At 43.5% G+C, this 22,696-nt stretch overlaps 3 protein-coding genes across 4 annotated transcripts in view; 2 read left to right on the top strand and 1 right to left on the bottom strand.

Moving 5' to 3' along the window:
* The window catches only part of LOC118431413 (fizzy-related protein homolog), a 9,094-nt gene extending 7,002 nt beyond the window's left edge, over positions 1 to 2,092 (top strand). For both annotated transcript variants that reach the window (XM_035842631.1, XM_035842630.1), the window contains exons 10-11: positions 78 to 275; positions 707 to 2,092. In XM_035842631.1, coding sequence (XP_035698524.1) covers positions 78 to 275; positions 707 to 748 — 240 coding nt within the window. In that variant the 3' untranslated portion in view covers positions 749 to 2,092. The remainder of the gene's footprint in view (positions 1 to 77; positions 276 to 706) is intronic.
* Positions 2,093 to 3,515: 1,423 nt separating this feature from the next.
* LOC118432307 (endoglucanase E-4-like) lies at positions 3,516 to 14,426 on the top strand. Its single transcript, XM_035843847.1, has 13 exons — positions 3,516 to 3,761; positions 4,242 to 4,428; positions 4,938 to 5,062; positions 6,504 to 6,669; positions 7,392 to 7,576; positions 8,589 to 8,654; positions 8,731 to 8,891; positions 9,364 to 9,471; positions 10,267 to 10,426; positions 10,966 to 11,110; positions 11,566 to 11,731; positions 13,766 to 13,953; positions 14,266 to 14,426. The coding sequence occupies exons 1-13, from the start codon at positions 3,585 to 3,587 to the stop codon at positions 14,286 to 14,288; spliced, it is 1,857 nt and encodes a 618-aa protein (XP_035699740.1). The 5' UTR covers positions 3,516 to 3,584; the 3' UTR covers positions 14,289 to 14,426.
* A 491-nt stretch (positions 14,427 to 14,917) lies between these two features.
* The window catches only part of LOC118431385, a 23,735-nt gene continuing 15,956 nt past the window's right edge, over positions 14,918 to 22,696 (bottom strand). The window contains exons 9-20 of the mRNA XM_035842554.1: positions 22,373 to 22,494; positions 21,641 to 21,764; positions 21,004 to 21,129; positions 20,611 to 20,814; positions 19,722 to 19,851; positions 19,132 to 19,208; positions 18,678 to 18,799; positions 18,240 to 18,314; positions 17,836 to 17,897; positions 17,390 to 17,505; positions 16,796 to 16,957; positions 14,918 to 16,346 (exon numbers count right to left, since the gene is read on the bottom strand). Of these exons, the coding sequence (XP_035698447.1) occupies positions 16,261 to 16,346; positions 16,796 to 16,957; positions 17,390 to 17,505; positions 17,836 to 17,897; positions 18,240 to 18,314; positions 18,678 to 18,799; positions 19,132 to 19,208; positions 19,722 to 19,851; positions 20,611 to 20,814; positions 21,004 to 21,129; positions 21,641 to 21,764; positions 22,373 to 22,494 (1,406 nt within the window). The 3' untranslated portion in view covers positions 14,918 to 16,260. The remainder of the gene's footprint in view (positions 16,347 to 16,795; positions 16,958 to 17,389; positions 17,506 to 17,835; positions 17,898 to 18,239; positions 18,315 to 18,677; positions 18,800 to 19,131; positions 19,209 to 19,721; positions 19,852 to 20,610; positions 20,815 to 21,003; positions 21,130 to 21,640; positions 21,765 to 22,372; positions 22,495 to 22,696) is intronic.

The raw sequence follows: 22,696 nt of genomic DNA on the forward strand, positions 1-22,696 counted from the left end.
AAGAATGGATACTACTACTACTACTACTATGAAGGTATTTTAATAGAGTAATGATGATGTTTGCCGTCCTCTTACAGGTGAGCACCCACGGGTACTCACAGAACCAGATCCTGGTGTGGAAGTACCCCTCCCTGGTGCAGGTGGCCAAGCTGACGGGCCACTCCTACCGTGTGCTGTACCTCGCCATGTCTCCCGACGGGGAGGCCATTGTCACGGGCGCCGGCGACGAGACGCTGAGATTTTGGAACGTCTTCAGCAAGACTAGGTCTAATAAGGTAAGAGGTTTTCTTCTTGGTTCAGTTTTTGCAGTGTTGTTTGTTTGTTTGGAACTTGGAACTTAACTGAATAAAGGTGAAGTGCATCCCTTGAAATTAGCATCCCTTGAACATTTCTGATGATTATGAAGAACTTAATAATACAATTGCTTATGCAAAGAAATTAGTAGTCTATTTCTTTGTTTACTGAATTGCAGTTGAAGATCCTTTGCCACAATAATCTTTTAAGTAGAGCAAAATTCCAATTATTTGTTTAAAAAAATTCTATATATGTGTTAACCTATTTATGTCATCAACTTTTGATGTACAGTAGAAAGTTTTCTTGTACCTAGCTTGATCTGTAATGCGTTGCTAACTTACTCGTAGTCCTTTATGTTTAATATGAGAGTTGTCATTCTGTTTTTACAAAGTTTTTTTTTTCTTTTTTTCAGGAATCTAAGTCAGTCCTCAACCTGTACACACACATCCGGTGACCACAGAACAACAGTAGCACCAGTTCAAAGCCAAGGGTACCTCAGGGCTACAGCAAGAACAACTTTTTTTTTTCAACCTGAACAGTTTCTACACAAGAAAAAAACTGCAGGAAACAGCTTCAAGGTCTAAGGGAGAGAATATTGTTGTACATCAAAATTATGTCCATGTAACCAACCCTACATATACTTCACTAATCCTGCAGACATGGTATGATTATACAATGTAAAATTATGGTGAAGATCTAACAAGTAACCTTGCATAATCAATTATGTACAAATCAACAGTAGGCCAGAGGAATATGTCAAGTACCAAAATATTGGAATCAAGAAGTGGCATAAAAGCTGTTCTGATTAAAAAGTTTATTCTGAGCCAAGTAAGAACATTTTTAGACCCCGGCCCTTTTATTTCAATTCAACCTTCCTTTGTATTAAATTGTTTTTTGACCTTTTATTTTGAGAGTCTTTCTGATCTGTGGCCACACCACCTTTTTGACATTGATATTGCAAGAGACCTTTTCCAAAAGAAGAAAAAGTCATTTGAAGACAAGAAAACTTTGGACCCATTGTTGAACTGCCAGTATTACCCTGCTTACAAGTTAGCTTTACGCAAAACTGTTAAGATTTGAGTTTATTCCTCTGCAAAGCATGTGCTTTGGGTGTAGATACAGACTGTACATTCAAGGGTACCTTTTGTGTATATTTTTTTTTCTTTTTTTTTTAGCAACAAGAAGACTAAAGAAACAATAAGTTTGTGGTGTAAGGTAAAAGAAAACTGCACCATATGAGACCTCAGTCCTAAAGGATTGACAAGTTGGAGCTATATACGGTGGCAAAATCTTGCTCTGCCCATCCAGAGATTACTATATTATTGATATGTCCAAGCATGTATTAATACTAGGAGTACACCCAAGAGAAACTGGCACTGTGTATTCAAGATAAAAGAAACTACCTCTGGTTTACATTACTTCAAACTTGTCGTTAACAACAGCCAAATACTAGGAGCAAAGCTCTTTGTGGTAGTTGTGTTGAAAACCCCCTTTTTTGTTGTTCAAGTCAACTTTTATGTGTTTGTTTCGTATGTAAAATGAAATATGGCCAACAGAGATGATTTCAGATGTACTTTCAGTTTGGTGTATACCTTGTATTTTAGAAACCAGTAGAGGCAACAAGGTCTATATAAATGTACCATGTCCCGGATTCTGAGGACTCTAGCAACAAATGCTAACAGAAACGCGATGTAAGGAGAGAGATTTAAACTATTGTATGGTTCTGTTATGGTATAAGGGAAATGCCATTTCCTTCACACTATCCCCAATAAATCATGTAACATCTGTACACAGGGTACATGGAGTTGGGGTGTGCTTGTGTTTTCCAGTAGTTACTGACCATACCTTTGGAGTTCATGAGTTTGAAACCTGGCTGTTGTGACTCACCCAACATGCATGCTAGTGGATTACAGCATATTATACCATATAGCCTATCATCATATAAGCAGGTGACATCCACCAATCAGAAAGCTCCATTGCTTGTTGGTTATGACGCGCCTAACCGGACCCAATCAGAAGTAGCGGTACACAGGGCATTGACCAATCAGAATGAGTGATATACACGCAGTCAGGGACGGTTCCCAAATGGCGCCACTGTTGAAACACGTCGGACGCGTAGGATTCGATCATGAACAAAAACTGCAACGCCAAAATGAACAGATAGATGCGCCATTGAGAGTTGTTATGGCAAGGTATATCTTATGCTAAGGGTACGATGATTAACCCGCCCTAACGTGTATAAGGTGCCATAGTTCATGGTCGGTTCCTATAACCACCGAATGAACGACCGAGCGAGCGAAAGAAAAACCCTTAAATTCAAACATCACCAGATAATCGTGCTGTGAAGCTTGGATATTAGAATAACTTACTCTCAGACTTATGACATGTATGATATAGTAACAAGAAGCGTTTCAAATGGGGGCTTCTGATATTACTCAGGAAACTTACAGGCGCGCGTAAGAGGAGCGCGCCTGTAAATTTCCCCACTACTAGGACTCCGCGACTCAACCTCTGCTTGGAGAGTATTCTGATATATAGCTAGGTTGTTTGGAATAGCAACACAGATAAACCTCCAGTCTGTTTACATAACAGTTAAGTAAAGGTCGTCCTCCAGTATGATCGGAAATAGTTCCGCAGGTGGTTCTAGATTGTTTGAAATACTAGTAGTGCCATAAGTTGTCCTCTAGATTGTTTAAATAAGCGTCTGTAGTACGATCGGAAACAGTGATAGTGGGTAGTTCTGTCCTCTAGTATTATCGGTACGTTACGCAGGCAGTCTTCTCAGATTGTTTGAAATAGTGACATAAGTTGTCCTCTAGATTGTTTGAGTTATCAATATACACAAGGTAGTCCTCGGTCCGTAGTACGATCGGAAACAGTGATAGTGGGCAGTTTTGTAGTTTGACACATAACATGCCATAGACACATAACATTTAGTTAGCTGTCCGAGGATTATGGTTTGCATGTTATTCGGCAATATTGAGGATTGTGGATGGCATGTTATTCGGCAATATTGTACAATTTCTACTAAATTTCCAGCGACCTGAGGAGCCTGGTAGAGGCTGAGACGAATATATACGCACGTGTGAACCCACATTATCAAACTGATGGGAATACGCCATATGTCCATGCAGATAACCACAATCTAAAAGTGCCTGATGATCTAAGCCGCACGAGAGAAAAAAACAAAGTCGTCCAATCGCAAAGCTCACCAATACGTGACTACGTACCCCACCAAGCGAATAGTATATAAGAAGGGTACCTCCGTGGACAGTATTAGACCAACCAACATGAGGTGCACAGCTCTGATCCTGCTAGCGCTCCTGGGCGCAGCCCGGGCACAGTCCTACTACGAGGTGACCGGCGATTGGGGGGACCGGTTCCAGGCCAACGTCTACATCCCAGTCTCCCAGGCCGTCAACGGGTGGACGGCCACGCTCAAGTTCGACAAGGCAGTGGAATTGGAGGTAGGCGTGCTATGCGCAGGTTTTTCTCAACCTGGTAACTATCGATGGCCTCTTCCAATATCTGTGTCAGTCTGTAAAGGGTACTGAGTAGGGCCCAAGGAGCTAGAGATTATTTCTGGCTTTCTATCCAAATCTAGTCTCTTCGTCCTTTTGCGTTTGACTGATATAAAAAACCTATTAAAGCTGCCTCTTCCGCAGATGTTATAATATTTTTCGTGAGAGGACAAAAAGGCCCGGCAGCTATTATATAATGACTTTTGCTAGATCATTTCCATGTCTTCGCGGACCTTTTTTAACGTTGGTTTGGATGATTTGTTTGTTTTATTGTTGCGTTTTGCTCATTGTAGGTCTTTCTAGTGGTTACGCGGACCACTGTAAATGTGTGGCCTGAATTAAAACTCCGCGAAAACATCTAGCATAGTAACACATCTGCTTCGGCAGATCAGTAGACTAGTCGGAACGTGGCACCTCTCGTTCCAGATCTGGCTGGCCGAAGTGACGTCCACCAGCGATGGCAACACGGTGTTCGAGCTGAAGGACATGGGTTGGAACGCTAACGTGCCCGCGGGAACGTTCGAGCTGTCCTTCATCGCTAACACACAAGGGTCAGCCGCCAACCTGGTCGGGCTGTGGTTCAACGGGCAGGAGGTCACCTCGGGTGGCACAGGCAAGAATGGCCTATAGCCTTAGCTGCGGAGGCTAGCTTTTCGACACCATTTGTATGTATGTAGTAGCAAGTGTGTGTGTGTGTGTGTGTGTGTGTGTGTGTGTGTGCGTGCGTGCGCGTTGACGGCATGACCCGAAAGCTGTAGATAGATAGGTGGGTATAGTTGTTGGTGAGACATAGGACAACTTCAGTCATGGACGGAGCTTTTTGTAGACAATGAGTCGATTTAGCGGTGTTGTCTCATTAATCCTCCAGCATTTAAAAGAATCAATGAGATAGAGGGGTGCTGTCTCATTGTTTCTCTTGGAACGGAAGATTGGTGCAAAGATGTGACAACGTTTGTACGAATTGTCATCACATGTTTGTTTCTGTTTCAGTATGTAGCCAGGCTGGCCACCTCAGTGTCATAGCACTGCTTTTCCGTATGGCCATGTAGATGTAGTTATGGCGTTTTCCATTGAAAGGTTTTATTCTTGACTAAACATGAGATAAATATCCAACACTGACAGGTACAGGCACAGGCACAGGTACGGGAACAACCCACCGGCCCTCGACGGTCAGCACTAGCCACACCCACGCCACCGCGCCCACCGCCGCCCAGTCTGGGACAACTTTGGGCGTGGTTCCGCCTGTTGTAAGTTTGTCTGCTTTCTTAACTCACCTATAACGCTGGTTCACCTTTATCCGCGGGGTAACCTATATTCGTTACCTTTTGTAAAATCAGGGTAGTGAGAGATATCAAGTTAACGGTACCGGTGGTTTCGAACTGGGATATTTTGAAAATATTGTAGTTTGACACCGCCGCCCGTCGTCAACGTGATATCCCTAAATAACTTGTTAAAAACGGATGAAGGTTACCCCACAGATAAAGGTGAAATAGTGCTAGAGAGCTTTAACGCATTTCGTAATCTTTTTCCGATGTTGTTTTGAAGTAGATACACAGGAAAGGTCAGAAAATGCTAAGAAAATAAGCCTTACCAATGCATCTGTATGGAGATTATATAATTCTGAAGTGTGTACACAACCATGGGAACATCGCCGTATGCCACACACACACAAACGTCCTCTAGACCATGGCCAATAGTTAGTATTTGATTTGGATGTATCCCAAATGCTGTTATATATACATGTGTATCTTTATTTGTTCTGACCTTTTTTTGCGCATGATATGCATGTTTATATGTTTTTGCCGATGGTACGTGTCTTACAAGCCCGTATGGTCGTATTACTGCCGATGAAGATGCCCATTTGAATAGAGCTCAAAGAATCGTCGATAAGCTATATAAAGTCTGTGTGATGCCAGAACTAAGAGACTTGAACATTTTCCCCAGCTTATATCTTTTTTTTCCTGACCTTATTTGCGTATGATATGCATATGGTTGTATAATTGACGAAAATATCCCTTTTTAAAAAGAACTCTAGGATTTTGGTAACAAAACTGCAAATAAGAGACTTGAACATTTTGCCCGGCTTTTATATTTATTTGTCCAGACCTTATTTGCGTATGATATGCATATGTTTTGCCGAAAATGTCCCTTTTCATAAAGAATTGTAGGATTTTGCCTACAAATATTCTGAATCTAAACGTCTCCATCCGGATATCCAGATTGACATGTGCAACTTACTTTCAACATATTCGTGTAATTGTTTTCACGTTACACATTTAATACACCTCACAGCTGGATATACTGCAAAAGACTGAAATCCCATAGCAACTTATTCCCTATTACGTATTTGGCCAAATTCTTCTCTTTGTTTCATCCAGCTGACACGTCTGCTTGGATACTAACAGAATAGGTCGATGTTTACTGATCTGATTAATTAACCAGCTTAGGGGGTTTAAATTGGCAAAAAATTCTCAGCAGGACAAATTTTTAGAGATTTTTTTTTAAATTGTTTTTTTTTAAATTTTTTTTATTCTTTATTTTTTTATCTTTAATTTTTAATTTTTAATTTTTTTTTAATTTATCTTTTTTATTTCTATTTTTTATCTTTTATTTTCTATTTTCTTTTTAAATTTTTTTATCAATTTTTTTTATTTTTTATTAGAGAGATTTGCACATTTTCCCCACCAGGTCGGTGCGTACGACTATGTGGACGCCCTGGCCAAGTCCATCCTGTTCTACGAGGCGCAGCGCGCGGGAAACCTGCCCGGCAATAACCGCGTCCCCTGGCGCCGGTCCTGCTGCCAGGGAGACGGGCAGGACGTGGGGCTAGATCTGTCCGGGGGCTGGTTCGACGGTAACTCGCTAATTATTTTTCTACTTACTTTTGGACAGACAAGGACAATGTGGCACGTGTACTCAAGTTATTAACAGTGCCACATACACAGTACAGGCAGAAGGTAAAGATAGTCTTTTATCTTACCTCCCGACCAGGTCAGGTACCCATTTTTACACCTGGGTGAAGTGAGGAAGGTCGTTTTAAGTGCCTTTTCCAAGGGCACAACATCGGGAGCACGGCGGGGATCGACCTCGGGACCTCTAGATTCCGAGCTTTACCAGTTACGTCCCACATGTAAACGTAGACACTACATGTGCTGTCTCAGATTAATGTTACTATGTAGCCTTATGCTTGCAGCTTTCAAAGGTAGGTCAAACATGCCCGGAAGTTTGTATCACCCCCCGTCCCGTCTCCGTTAAGATCCAGTCAACATGTCTTGTTACTTGTACTTCTTTCAAGCCGGTGACTGCTTGAAGTTTCATCCTGTCCAACACCATCACTGTGTTGTCATGGGGAATGGTTGATTTCAAACCTATATCGCCCCTCGTCTCGGTGTTTGTAAAGATCCAATCACTAAATATGTTACTTTTTTCCAGCCGGTGACCACTTGAAGCTGCATTTCCCCCTGTCCTACACCATCACCGTTCTGTCCTGGGGAATGACTGATTCAAACCTATATCGCCCCCCGTCCCGGAGTTTGTTCAGATCATTTCACTACATATGTTTATTTTTTTTTCCAGCCGGTGACCACTTGAAGCTGCATTTCCCCCTGTCCTACACCATCACCGTGCTGTCCTGGGGAATGATTGAGTTCAAGCGAGCCTACGAGGCTGCCGGGGAGATGGCCAACGCGCTGGACTCCATCAAATGGGTCACGGACTACCTCATCAAGTGTCATCCCAGCAAGTTCGAGTTTGTTGCTCAGGTAAGGTACCGTAGCCGAGAAGTACATACTGAACTCGAAACTTAATGCTTGATAATGATGCGAAGCGTAATCTCTGGCGATAGCTGGGTGTACAAGTACGGCTTGATTTGATAGCTTGATAGCCATCCCAGCAAATTTGAGTTCGTAGTACGGGTAAAGTATATATGTTATGTACCGTGGCCGACAAGTACACGCCTAGAACACCACGCCTTATGCGGTCATACACCTTCTGAAACTTTCTTCAATCAGAATGAAAACACAGTCCTGTCTATCTCTTTCCTTTCTATCCTCTCCCTACAACACACACTACAACACACAAACACTAACATCCCCTCACTCTCTTCCTTTCCCCAATCCTTCTTTCAATTCCTCCATCAAACTCGAAGCGTATTGCTTGAGATGTCGACAAAGCGTAATGCTTTTTTTCAATAGCTAAGCCCCCCTTTCCACTAGACGGCGATAGCAATGCGCTTTCACTGCGACCTAAATAGGATATGTGTATCCTTCACTTTCACACTGGGTGTATCATACAAAATGTAAAAGTGTGACCGGGAAGACAACAAAACGCACAAGGTGTAAAAATATTCGTTTCTCTTCTATGCAATTCGTAAAGCGATATGTCAAATTTTAGGTCGCAGAGAGCGCGCGCGGCGAGAGTGCCGTCCCAGTGGAAAGGAGGTATAACTGTAAAGTGCGACCTCGCTGTAGGTTGTTGAGACATAACTTCAATAAATTGGTGAGGCTAACTCTAGGAGAACAAATTTGAGGGTTTTCGTCGTTGCCAGTCGGCGACACCGGCGCGGATCACGCTGTGTGGTGCTTTTTCGATAGCTAACTCGTTACGACTTGCTTTTATAGGTTGTTTAGATATAATTTCTCCCTTTAGCCAAACAAAATTGGTAAGGTAAGAACTCCAGGAAAACAAATTTTGAGGGTTTTCGTCGTCGTCAGGTCGGCGACACGGGGGGTAAAACTCTAGGAAAACAAATTTAAGGGTTTTCCTCGTTACCAGGTCGGCGACACGGGCGCGGACCACGCTGTGTGGTGCAAGCCCCAGGCCATGACCATGTACCGCCCCGCGAAATAAAATTGGGGGGGGGGGGGGGGGGTTAAAACTCTAGGAAAAAAAATTTAAGGGTTTTCCTCGTTACCAGGGCGGGGACACCGGGGCGGAACACGCTGTGTGGTGCCAGCCCCAGGCCATGACCATGTACCGCCCCGCCAAAAAGGTCACCGCCCACCAGCCCGGGTCAAAAGTCACGGCCGAAACCCCCCCTGCCATGGGTGCTGCCTCCATCGTCTTCGGGGAAAACGGGGGGAAAAATAAGATCACATACTAACCTCCAAGTAGATGAATCGTTAGGGAATGGGATGTTTCGCGACCTTTCTGTCTTTCTTACACACAAAAAGTGAAAGCCGCTAGGGAGACTCCTGGAAAGGCAAATAAGGCCATCAAAGACCAACAAAGGTAATTCCTTACCGCAAGATGAATATATTCTCGGAAATTATCATATTCGACATATTGATTACTGTAATGGCGACATTATGTTCTTCCTGGCTTGAAAATAGAGACGATTTCTTGACGCCTCAGATAGATTCTAGTTGCCTTTGAGTTTGACGACCACTATGGTCTGTTTGACACAAAGTCTGCCATCAGGCTATCAAGAGCCATAACCGTTCATTTCCTGCCGGTGAAAATCTTGAGGACAGGTTCCCGCCACCAAGTGTCTAGTAGGCACATCAGTTGGAGTGTGAATTTAATCAGGCTAGTTGTTTCCGTTGTCCCCAGACTCCGGGTATGCGGACACCCTACTGCAGCACGCACGGGACCTGTACGAGTTTGCCGACACCTACAGGGGAGACTATCAGAACGTCATCCACGATACGCCATACCCGTGAGTCATTTGACGCTTGTCTATCAACTGTCCAACATTTCTCAGTATCTATACCAAATCCCTTGGATGTTGAGACTTCGAATTCGTTGATACAATGTAGTATCCGGATTACTTGCATTACCCTCAAGAGTACAGAACAAGGAAGGCTTTAACCACCGGTCATGTTCTATTTACTTGAATAACATTAACCTCATCAGGTTGGAAAGCCAGTGGAAAACGAAATTCGTAAAAAAAGATGTTTTACGATGTTTCGGTAACTTCTAAGATACCTTCTCCGGGGCCTTAACAACGTCTACTACCTCTGGATTACCGGAGCAGATAGCGGAGTCCTAAACGTGACAAATCTATCGCAAAATAGTCTCTGAACATTACCGGTTATCCGTTGTGTTTCCCATCTCAGCTCATCCGGCGGGATGAATGAGGAGCTGACCTGGGGCGCGGCCTGGATGTACAGGGCCACTGGAGAGGCTGGTTACCTCACCAAGGCCGAGCACTCTCTGTTCATAACCGGTTATCTCTAGTGTCCGTCTCAGCTCATTCGGTGGCATGAACGACGAGCTGACCTGGGGCGCGGCCTGGATGTACAGGGCCACGGGAGAGGCGGGTTACCTCACCAAGGCCGAGCACTCTCTGTTTAACTCTTGTGTTTTCCCTCTCAGTTCATTCGGTGGCATGAATGACGAGCTGACCTGGGGCGCGGCTTGGCTGTACAGGGCCACTGGAGAGGCGGGTTACCTCACCAAGGCCGATCACTCTCTGTTTATAACCGGTTATCTCTTGTGTTTTCTGTCTCAGCTCATTCGGTGGCATGAATGACGAGCTGACCTGGGGCGCGGCTTGGCTGTACAGGGCCACGGGAGAGGCGGGTTACCTCACCAAGGCCGAGCAGTACTATGACGAGTACGGCATCAGCGGCGGCGGCTTCAGCTGGGACGAGAAGCAGTCAGGGGCAATGGTGACTGATAATTATTATATCAAGCACAATGTTGACTGATAATTATTATATCAGGGGCAATGGTGACTGATAAGTACTAACCTTAAGTAGAGGGGTAGATGGTGAGGTTTTTGTGCCGCTTGTGGGTGGATATAATTGTTGTTTGTGGGCAGGTTTGTTGCTATGCTTAGTTGTGAGTGTGTTTGTAGACAACATACATCGAGAAGCTGTGGATGGATTCGCATGTGCATTGCTTTGGACTGTGTTGAGGGTGATTAATAGATTTTGAATGCTGCTTGTTTTATCATCTAATGTGAAGAGTTATTGTTTTTTTATGTTCTATATTTTTTCTAATTTGTTATGCCTATCTACCTACCGGTACCTTCAGGTCTTTGGGGGACACAGTAGATACTATGATATTGTTTTCGACCTGGGGTGGTGCCTGAAAGACAAATCACAGTCTAATACGTACATTTGAAATGTATTTGCCTGGCTAAACAATAAACTAAAACTGTAGTAGAAGACTTGTATCTCCAAATTTCCCCTCTCCGCATCCCTAGCTGGTCCTGTACAAGGCGACAAACAAGGAGAAGTACAAGAACGACATCGTGACGTACATGAGCAGGAAGATGCCTGGCGGCGGCGACACCTACACACCTAAGGGCATGCTGTGGCTGAACGAGTGGGGCTCCTGCAGGCACTCGGGTGGGCAGGAACTGCTTGTTTTTGTTCTATACTCTCCAGGCCACGTGCTCCATGGGATAGGTTCAGCTCCGACTGTTTTACGTGTTTTGGGCGTTTTTTTGTATGCCGGTTGACTTGTAGACAAGCGGGACAAACTAGAAAGCACGACAAAAACGGACTATTTGAACGACGTACCCAGTGTCTGTCTGAAGTCAACATAAATTTCCAACGAAAGACAAGTTGGCGTCTCCAAGGTTTCGACTGTACACTACTTCTTTGCCTAAAACTTCTTCAGACTTCTTTACCTAGAACTGAGCCACTCTACCATGTTGTACTTAAAATCACACTTAAATCCTCATTCAGAATTAATTCTACCGAAACTTTCATCAAGCTAAATCCAGTGTTTCTCATCCATTTCTTCCTTTAAAACGACTTCTACTATTGCCTAACAAACTTCTTCACTTTGTTGCTCCCAGCTAACCACGCGTTCCTGGCCCTGGTGGCGGCCAGTATGGGCATCAACACCGGTCAGTACCGGGAGTTCGCCGCCAACCAGATCCACTACATGTTGGGCGACTCCGGCCGCAGTCTGGTGGTGGGCTACGGGCACAACCACCCGGTCAGGCCACACCACCGCGCATCGTAAGTGTTGGCAAATCTACCATAAAAGGTTTTCTTTGTCGTAAGATGGTGAATATCACATAATGTTGACTCACTCACTCAGTCACTCACTCACTCAGTCAGTCACTCTGTATCTGTATCTGTATCTATATAGCCGGTATAACCGCCATTCGGCGTAACACACCAGCTTCGCAGGCACGCGGCGCGGCAGCAGCTGGTTATATTACAGTGACTGAACGATCCGTCACACCTAACTTTTGCACATCTAACTGCAAGCGTTCTTTAAAACTATCCAGAGAAGATGCCCCTACTGTACTTGGTGATAACAAATTCCAATCTACGATAGTTCTGGGAAAATACGAATTTTTGAACACATCAATCCTAGCTTGGAAACTCTGGTACTTGAAGTCATGGCTGTTTCTTGTTCTTTTTTTGAGCTGGTATTAGATACTTATCAGTCGGTACGTCCACCAGCTTATTGGTCATTTTGTACATCATGCAAAGTCTGGACATTTTCCTTCTGTCTTCAAGTGATGTCCACTGTAGATCTGTTTTCATTTTGGTAACACTAGCATCCCTGTTGTAGTTGTTTGTACAGAATCGGGCAGCTTGGTTCTGTACCCTTTCAAGTTTATCTTTGTCTTTCTTTGTATACGGATCCCATACTGTTGCAGCATATTCAAGGTTAGGTCTTACCAGTGACGTGTATGCAAGTGACTTTACGCGGGCTGGGCATGCCCACAAGTTACGTTTGATCACTCCCAATGTCTGTTTAGCCTTGGTTGTTATTTTGTTAACATGGACACCCCACTTCAGCCCAGTTGTTAACGTAACACCTAGGTATGGGTGGCTTTTTGTGGTTGCTAATGTCTGACCACAAAACTGGTAAGGGGACACATTTGGCGTGCGTTTGTTCGTTATGTGCATGATATAGCACTTATCAGGATTGAACTGCATAAGCCATTTCCTTTGCCATTCTTCCAGGGTGTTCAGATCTTTCTGAAGAAGTTGTGAGTCATTCTTTGCAGATACCTCTCTATATAGCAGACAATCATCGGCGAATAACCTCACACTTGAATCGAGCTGGTCTGGCAAGTCGTTTATGTACAAGAGGAAGAGCAATGGTCCCAGAACAGTCCCTTGCGGAACTCCCGATGCTACTTTAACTGGAGCTGAGGCCTTCCCTTCTACCACTACCGTTTGCTCTCTATTCGTCAGGAAAGCCTTTAACCAGTTAAATGTAGAACCTTGAATTCCATAGTACTCCAGTTTTGTTATGAGTCTGCTATGTGGGACTTTGTCGAAGGCTTTAGTGAAATCAAGTATTGCTAGATCCACCTGTCTTTTATTGTTCAGTGCCCCAGCTATGTCGTGAACTGTTAAAATAAGCTGTGTTTCTGTGGATCGCTTTGCTCTGAAACCATGCTGGTAGTCCGTTAGTATATTGTGGCCTTCCAAGTGTTTCATGATATGGCTATGAATAATGTGTTCGAGTAGTTTACAGGAAATACAGGTAAGTATCTCACTCACTCACGCACACTCACTTAGTACTCATTCACTCACTCATTCATTCTCTACCTCACATACTCACTCACTCACTCACTCTTTCACTACCTCACTCACTCACCCACCCACAGACACACCCACGAACGAACAAACGAATCACAATCACTCTTCTTGTTTGTGTCCTTCGGAAATATTACAGTTCAGACCTTAGCATTCAGAAGAAATAGAACAGCCAGAAACTGTTTAATGACTTAGTTATTCAACTCAGGTAAAAAGAACAGTACCTAGCTTTGGTCAGCGACTTCATCTCAAATCATACAATGAGACGTAAAGCTGGGAACCCCGTGTTTGAGAGGTCCAGCCAAAACGTTAGCACGTTAAAGAACCCACCACACTCGAGAAGAGTAGGGGTTCTTCTCGGTGTGAGTGGATCGAACCTTGCAGTCTGGTCTAAGACTTGGCATCTTGAAAAGGTAATCTGTTAGGTCGGTAAATTTCAATCAATAAATTGATAAATGAATCAATAAATGGTTGCTGTTACCTGTCCAGTACCTGCCCCATAGACGGCTGGTGCGATTGGAACACCTACAACAACTGGGACTTCAATGAGAACGTGCTTTACGGGGCTCTGGTGGGGGGACCCGACGCACACGATAACTACGTGGACGACAGGAGCAACTTCCACACCAACGAGGTGGCGGTGGACTACAACGCCGGCTTCCAGGGCTGTCTGGCAGGTAAATGAAACTTTGTTTGTTTATTGATTTGCACAACAACAGAAATAGCTGTTTGCAGAAACAAAAAGTATGATTGAAAGAAAATAAAACACACAATCGTAAAAAAAAATCAATCATGAGCGTAATTTGTGTATTACTATATTTCTTGATATTAACTTTTTTCCTTCCCGCCTGGCTCCGTTTTGGAAATGTCACCTAAGCATTAGGAGGCTATGTGTAATGAATTGAAATCTAACGAACTTAACGTTATTCTATCTTCCAACACTTAAGAGCATCCATTCAAACAAACTTATCTTCTTTTGTCCACTGCAGGACTGATTCAGCTGACCCTCTGATCCCGGGAAGAGGATACAAGCTGAAGAAATCAGTTAAGTTTTTGGAATGAAGACCACCAAGGAAGCCTCTTTCTTCTCACTAAATGCAATGTGATTCTTAGTCTCGTTAGTTCGAAATAAATTGAAACTTTACATGGTGCCAGTGTATTGCGTATTTTTGTATGAGATGACAAAGCCTTTGTCAGTAAGCAACAGGAAATGACGTAGGCTTTGATTGCAAAGCTATGTGAATGAAGCGTCACTGAAACTGGAATCTAAAAATCAAAAGGACAGACAAGCTGTATTCAACCGTTCATTTTAGGCTTAGACCTTGATACTTGGTTGGACCACCGCAATACCGAGAATCGACAATGCATAAACTATGCTTTCTAGTTTGGGGACATATTTTACTTGATTGCCTGAAATTAACGGTTGAAGTTTTTTTAGGCCACATTTCAGTTTGACTAATGCTCTATAATAGCTTTCTAATCGATGTGTATACATGTATTTAATATCCAGTCGCTTCATTGAAATACTAAGAAAGGGATTTGAAGTCAGAAGATCATTTGTAGCAGTTTTAGACGAAACCATGAAGTAGGAATAGAATGCAGTTCACTCAAGAAGACACTCAAGAACGTACGCACAACATACGCATAATAGGTATTAGTTACCTTTATTACATGATCTGATGTACATGCACGTTTTCCAAGCGTCCTCAGTACATCTCAACATTTTATACAGTTATGAAAACGATGAAATCTTAAAAGTATGGATAGCATCTTAACTAGATAATCCATAAACACTGTGTTCACTATAAACTTAGAGGGACAGTTGTCAATAAGATGATGAAATACTTATAACTCCAGTTAAATAACCAGCAGTAAAAACGACAAAGGCATCGCCCTTAAATGCATACAAAACAGCCAAAATATCAAATGATGAACGTAGGACAATCATACATGTAGATGTAGTTAGTTATATACATAACTATCCACGACCACTTGGTGCATGTTGTTTTTACAAATGTATGAAATGTAGTTAAGTATGCAAGTAAGAGTTCATACACCTTTTGTAAACTTGAGTAACACACTATCATATTTAATGTAAACTTGTCTGTTTCTATACACAACGCAGCATATGATGTCTGATTTGATAATCTGATATTTTCCTTTCCTCTATACATTCGATTTCTCTTGATAGTTCAAGGCATTTTTCCTGTTCAGAATAGAACTGATAGAAATCAGTTGAATCTGCTTCTTACATTTCAGTTCTTTGTGCCCTCTAAGTAACAAATATATAGTATCTTTCTATCTACATTGAAAGCAGTCATTGGAACTACATTAATTAATTTGTTCACAATATATCATTTGCCATGACACTATTATCAGTACCAATGCGATGTTGGCGCTCAAAGAAAGCACAACATGAGATACAACTGTACCAACTCTCTCCTTACCATCAATGGGATTTCAATGGACTGACTAGTTTTAACACTGTCTTCCAAGGTATTTCATTTTCATTTGGTCCATGTTCCAGCATGTAAAACTAACTTAACGCATCTAAGAGAGAACATAAATGTCACACCGGGATAAAATCCATCTGAATATACATCTGATCAAACTGGCAAAGCGCCTGATAGTATCAGGATAGGGCGTGGCCACATAGGTCGTGCGATGGTCGTACGATTGCTACATTCGGGCATTTTGGAGGACAGCCATGTACATGTCTTGCAAATTTCATCTGCCTTGGTACACAAAAAGCATCAAAATCGCACGACCTATGTGACCTCACCCTTAGAAAACTAATCACTTTTTATTATCTAAATATTGTTTGTACTCTATTACTTGCATCACTCAATAGGTATGGTGTTTGTATGGTATGGTACTGTGTCAAACTTCCTTCCATGGTTAGGATGAAAGTTTTAGCGAGTTGCTGTTGTGCTAATTATTGTTGAGTGTCCAGTGTGTTGACTGGTCCGTGTGTTGGCTGGTCACTACTTCAGTAGTCCCCATATGGCCAGTACCAGGGTCAGAAGGACGGCAGCAGAGGGCTTGACGGTGGACCCTTCACCAACAGGACCTTCAAAACAAACATGAAATATGAATAAGTCTTTTTTCTTGATCAGTTTTACTTCAAATTTACTTGTTGTGAGTCTGGTCTAAATCTGGTCTGCTATGTAACTGCACATCGTTGTAAAGTTTTAATGAACTGTCTGGGGACGATGTTGTAGCATGTGTACCATTCAGTATTTACTGTTGGCTTAGTTTTTCGTACTTACCAAAGGACCAGGCGTTATGACACCATATACACATCGGGGCGGGTCATTAACCCTTAATTTTTATATGACATAATAGATAATGGAACCAACCAGTTTAAATTGTTTGACTGGACCACCAAAACTAGCCACAATAAGTGGTCACTACATATAGTACAGGTTTGGCTTTATCAAGTTGATTCAAACTATTGTTAATGTAGCAGACTTCACCCCTTTATTTCCATGACTGACATATAAGACACAAGGTACCCACCTCCACCTGCTCCACAAGCCCGGATGCAGATCCTCTGTGAGCTGATGATGGGGGTGTTAGCGTGCTGGGAAAAGGTCTCCTCTGCGTGGTTATAGCTGCCCCCTTGCGGGTAGAACATGTACAGGCAGTTGCTGTCCGTGAAGGCTCGGTCGTTGCTGTCACCTGATTCAAAACAGATTAGCGTAGATAAACATTAGTAGCAGCAATAATGATAGAAAATACTTTTCTCGTGTTGTAGAGACAATGTACCTGTCCTTTGGTATAACTCCTAACGATACGTTTCCAAGGGCCTGAATGGACTCTAGTAGAGACACACTTCAGCCGATTTTGCACGTTCGACCGCAACTGTCCCAAAGTGCAATAAATTTGTTGTTGTAAACTATCGCAGGAAGTGTTAAACAGACACTTGAAAATGTACAAAACAGAATGCCCAGTTAAGTTATTTAAAACACAATGTTCTGCTTAGAACAGAATACCCAGTTCTTGACTTTGGAACAAAGTTCCCTTCTTCAGAACAGAATACCCATTCTTCGGAACAGAATGCCCTTCTATAGAACAGATAGAATGCCCAGTTCTGCAGAACATAACGCCTACCCGTGTTCCGTTTGCGAGTGAAGCTGAGAGTGACCATGCCGTCCGTGAACGAGCCTTGAGGATTCTCAATGTCATCTGTGGAGTCCTCGCCCGGGCGGGAATATCCAGTTGCAAACCTGCAAGAAAAGGTCAAGTTAAACAAAATAATGTTAAACGATAGTTGTTTAAAGAAAAAAAGAACAGTTCTAGTTTTGTACATTGAATCACATTGCAGTTAGCTTGTACATCTCTATGTACCATACATTTTGCATATCTATTTCAGATAGAGCTTTTACTTCTAAAGCATTTTACGATATTTTCCTAAGATAGTGTGCAAATTTCCTTGATATAGCTGATATGTTTGCAAGTTAATTAGTGTTCTATATATAACCATTAGCCTGCACTTGCAACATTTTCATTCCAACACATACACACAATCCAGGCAGTACGCCATAGAAACTACTGACCTATCACTGACGTACACGTCACCGTCGCCATTCACCCAGCCGACAATGGCATCAGTTTGGGCCTGGAAAAAAGGAAAACATCAGCGAATAGTTCCCTGAAGAACGGTTGACAAAGTATTTAATTAACATCTATGATGCACAATTAATTATACTAATACCGAGTATACAGAAATGAGGGAGAGTTAGATGTACTCTCCAAGCAGAGGTTAGGCTCAGGCTGTTTTTTAACGTTTTTTTATCGGGCTTTCTATTTTGTCATTTTTCTTGAAGTACGCCAGCCAATACAAGATACAATACAGAATAGAAAGCCCAATAAAAACGACTAAAAACGTTAACAAATCAACCGGAGCCTAACCTTTGCTTGGAGAGTATTACTAAGTTAAATGGGCATTAGTAGTACTTACCATGCTTCTGTCCTCGGAGAATCCGATCCCGACCCACCTGTCATTGGGCTGCCTGCTTTGGATCTGGAAGTCGACCTAAAGAAACCACAGAACGCACCAAACGGGTTGAAGAAGTTTGCAAAATTTTAAAAGGGATCATCGCTCTAACGGTACAAAAATTTCTCTCAAAGAAACATTTCGCCCTTTCACAATGTCTAAGAATCCTTAAAACACTCCTTATATCTGAATTTGGTTCTCTTAAAGATATTCAATTCCTTTATTGGAGAGGCCCAAAGCCTTTACAAAAAATACGAGACATTCGCGAAAGACACGTTGAGATACATGTAATGTAAAGACTATATTTCATATTGACTTATTGTCCACAAATCTACAAAGCATACGTTAAGCAAAAGCAATAATATTTGTGTTCCAAGTCGTTCCGTGGAAAGAAAAATGCACCTTGTCAGTACGGGAGTTGTAAGTCCAGGACACGGAGTGGTCACAGGCCAGGCCCTGGCAGTTGGCGGGAGAACTCCACCGTCCGCGGCAGTCTCCAGCGATACCGGCCTGGTTCGGGTCCTCTGTAACAACCCAAACATACGATAAACATGCTTGGTCTTTTAAGCCTGCGTCAGAATTAAATAAAACACCGGCTTAAGTTTTAGATCGGAACTCCAGCCGAATTTCAAAATCGCCCCTAGCGACGATAGTATTTTTCGTAGTTGTCCCATCACAAATTTGGCTGGGCTCGTTGTGTCCTTCCGGAAATTTATGGTCTCTTCTGCCTTTTTCGTGCACAGCTGACATTACTCGGAGGTTTCTCAATGCTTGCTGGAGCAAAAAGAGATAGTCAGCAAAGTTTTTCAGACGCTATCAACACTTACCAAACTTTAGAAAATGTACCACCACGTACCGAAGACGTTGAAAGTAGCGGCGCCCCTCTGTGCTCGGGAGGTGCCGTGGTACTTCAGTTCATCCCGGCGGTAAAACCTACAGAAACGGGAGTCAATAACCGTAAACGGCGATTAGAAATGTTCTCATGAATGTTTATGTGTGAAGCAGGCAAGATGATCTGTGTATTTCGTTTTAAATAACCCTTGCACCTAGCTTAGCCTTTTTGGCATGCAAACATTTTATACAAAATCGATCAAGTAATGGGTCGTTTTCATATGCTCCCGAGAAAGAACCTGGTCTATGCACGAATGAACCAGGATGCATGATGAAATTATAAAGGGTGACAATGTGATCAAACACGTTAACAAAGACGACCATGTCCCCAAAACGAAGGGATACTTGTGGTAGATCGATGTACAATGATTTATCTATTCATTTGTTTCATAATGTGTTATGCTGTAACGTTGCCACACTTTTGGGCACAATCAGCGGTCGGTTTTGAATCCGGGACCTCTGGGGATTGGGCCAAACACCTTACCGATAGGGCCACACGATGCCACCCCGTGTGGAGCATTCTAGAAAACATTACCTACATCAGTTGCTACTCACATGTAGTCCGTGGCGTTGCAGCTCTCCACCGCGGAGCCTGGTCTGTGAACGTACATGCCGTACTCCTGGCCACGGGCGTAGATAAAGTGCATCGGAGCATTGTAGAAACTGTGGTCTGGGTCTTCATTGCCTAGAATGGTCAAAGCGGTAAGTTACTATTAGTCAATCCATTTATTAATTTCTATCATACTCACTACACAAAAGTTACTCATGCAACTCGATAAAGATTTATCCGAGTTTCCAAACTAATCCAGATGCTCGTGTAACGTTAACGTTATCTCATTATCTGGGTTTTGAACATTCATTGACATTTCTTGCTTGATAACTGTATATGATACAATATATGACAATTTCTACAACAATCATAAAACAGAGATCCACTCTACAAAAGACAGTGTGGTATAAGTTGAAATCATGAACATGTAACGTTATATGTACGTGTATAATTTGGGGAAATTTTTAATGTCTATGCACCAATACTAGTAGTAGACCAATCCTGTCGAACACTATCTCGAACAGATAGAACTCCCTGTTCGGAGGTGTTCGAAATAGAACGATGATCGAACAGGGGCTGGGCTTCGGGATCGGTCTATTCTTACACAACACAGACTGGGATTTTTTTTCTATTTGCTTTTGGACAGACAAGGACAATGTGGCACTGCACTCAAGTTTTGTAACTTATATCAACAGTGCCACATACACGGTACCCATTTTTACACCTGGGTGAAGTGAGGAAAGTCGTGTAAAGTGCCTTTCCCAAGGGCACAACGTCGGGGGCATGGCGGGGATCGAACTCAGAACCTCTAGATTTCGAGCTGAACGCTCTACCAGTTACGCCACGCCCGACGCCACTGGGATTTTTGGGAACGCATGAGGCAATGTTACTCACTGATGAGTTTCCTGCGGAACATGATGGTTGTTTTGCCGTCCCGCTGTTCTCCGTAGGCGGCGGTGAGGCTGTCCCTGCCGTTATACCAGCGGTCCATCTGCGGTGTGGACCGGTCCCGGGTGTAGTAGTCCCCGATACGGTGGGTGTTCCCTATCGCTGTGCCGATCACCATGTCCACACAGTCCATAGCGTGGAGGCCTCCCCCTGAGGACAGCACAAGTCAAATATTTTAAAACAAATCGAAAGCATGTCCAGATGAGAAGACATGAAATCGGACGTACCACTGGAATCACGGAAATGACTAGGAGGCAAACAAACGACACACAAAATGTATTTTCCTGCGGTTGGGAATATTCCCCATATTAGCTGAAGGTGTACAAAAACTGCGCTGACCTCCTTGCTCTGGCTCGCCCTCGGGCTCGGGTTCACCCGAAGGTTCAGGCTCGCCCTCGGGTTCGCCCGAGGGTTCAGGTTCGCCCGAGGGTTCGGGTTCGCCTTCGGGCTCAGGCTCCGGTCGACCTGCGATAGTAGAAAAACAACACTTCATAGCACTTCATACCTCAATTGCTGATAAAACATTAAGGCCTACGGCACGTTTCCAAACTGGGGCCCGGCCAGGCAGCTTTGGGGAACGAAAAGTATGATATAAGAGACACCAAACTACACAAAATGTAAAGAGAATAGATTCGTGGGCATTATCTGTGTAGATGTTTAGTTATACATGTCTATTTTCGTTTCCACAATTAGCCCAGCCGGGCCCCGGTTTGAAAATATGATGTTAGCCTACAAGGCTCTTGCCTCCCAGACTCTATGTGGGCCCTTCTCGCAGAAGAGTCTGACCAATGACATGGCTGCTGGAAGCGTGATTTACAATCAGCTAGATTTATGAAGCATATGGTGGCATTTCTTTACCAACACAACAGATACTTTAATTCACTCAGATAGAGACGTGGGTTCCAATGGATAGATGTGAAGTTTGAAATGATTCTAGAGTCTGATCTTTTAGGACCTTAGTTTCTGTAGGCCTTACTTCCGTTTGCCCGGCACTGCCATGGGATGAAGGCTTCTGGCTCGGCCTCGGGTTCGGCCTCGGGTTCAGCCGAGGGTTCCGCCCGGGGAAAGCGCAGATGGTGGACAGCCCGGCGGCCTCGGTTCTGTAGGCATCAAACGTGTGTCAGTGTCACTGACGAAAGGCAGTAGATTCTACCTGAAACGTCTGACCGTTTCCAAAATCATACCTAGTTGTTTGAGTAATTACTACTTGACGTATCAAACGTGTTATCTATCGTTTTGTCATAAAAATTATTCACAATGAAAAGTTCTTAAGAAGTCACACTCGTGCACCATCTCTCTGCAACGGATCGACATTCTAGAAACTTAGCCTTCTAGTTTGTGAGAGGAGTGAAACAGGCTGCCTTCATCGGGTCACGCCAGCGTTAACCTTTTTTCAGCCGAGACGGGGGACGGTACTAACTTCTGGCGAATTTTGACCCAATGCTTTAGTCTCGTGCGAAAAAATCTAAACGTTTCCACAGCACCCAGGGCTGTACAACACTGATAGCTGAAGAAGACTGACACAGATTCGGTAGAAAAATCCGGTGAGTGAGACAACAATCTAGTCGTTCAATACTAGATGGATGGACAGTTAGCCTGTGTTTACACAAGCTCTCGCCGGCTGGGCTTAATGACCCCCTCCCCCCGGCGGCAATCGTAGGGCCGGCCGCTAGGGGCGCGATTTTTGTCAGGCTAGATGGACAGTTACCTGAGGTGCCTGTGTCGGCTCTGCCTCTGGTTCTGGGGTAGCCTCTGCCTCTGCCTCCGGCTCTGCCTGCGGGTCCGAGCTGAAGTAGGTCACGGGGAAGTTACGGCAGGAGGCCGTCAAACCTGGAATAACAAACGAGAAGTTAAGATTTCCTCTCGGATTGGGACTTAAAGCCGGCGGCCTCGTATACCGCCAGTCGTAAGCCTCATACGTTAAACCATTGCATGTAAAAGAACCCATGGCCATCACAGGTATCGAGAGGAGCAGGGAGTGACCCGATGTGTTTGGCGACAACGCGAGCCACAGTATAATTGCACTCATACC

The sequence above is a fragment of the Branchiostoma floridae genome, chromosome 15 (genome assembly GCF_000003815.2).
Source record: "Branchiostoma floridae strain S238N-H82 chromosome 15, Bfl_VNyyK, whole genome shotgun sequence".
NCBI classification, from domain to species: Eukaryota; Metazoa; Chordata; class Leptocardii; order Amphioxiformes; family Branchiostomatidae; genus Branchiostoma; species Branchiostoma floridae.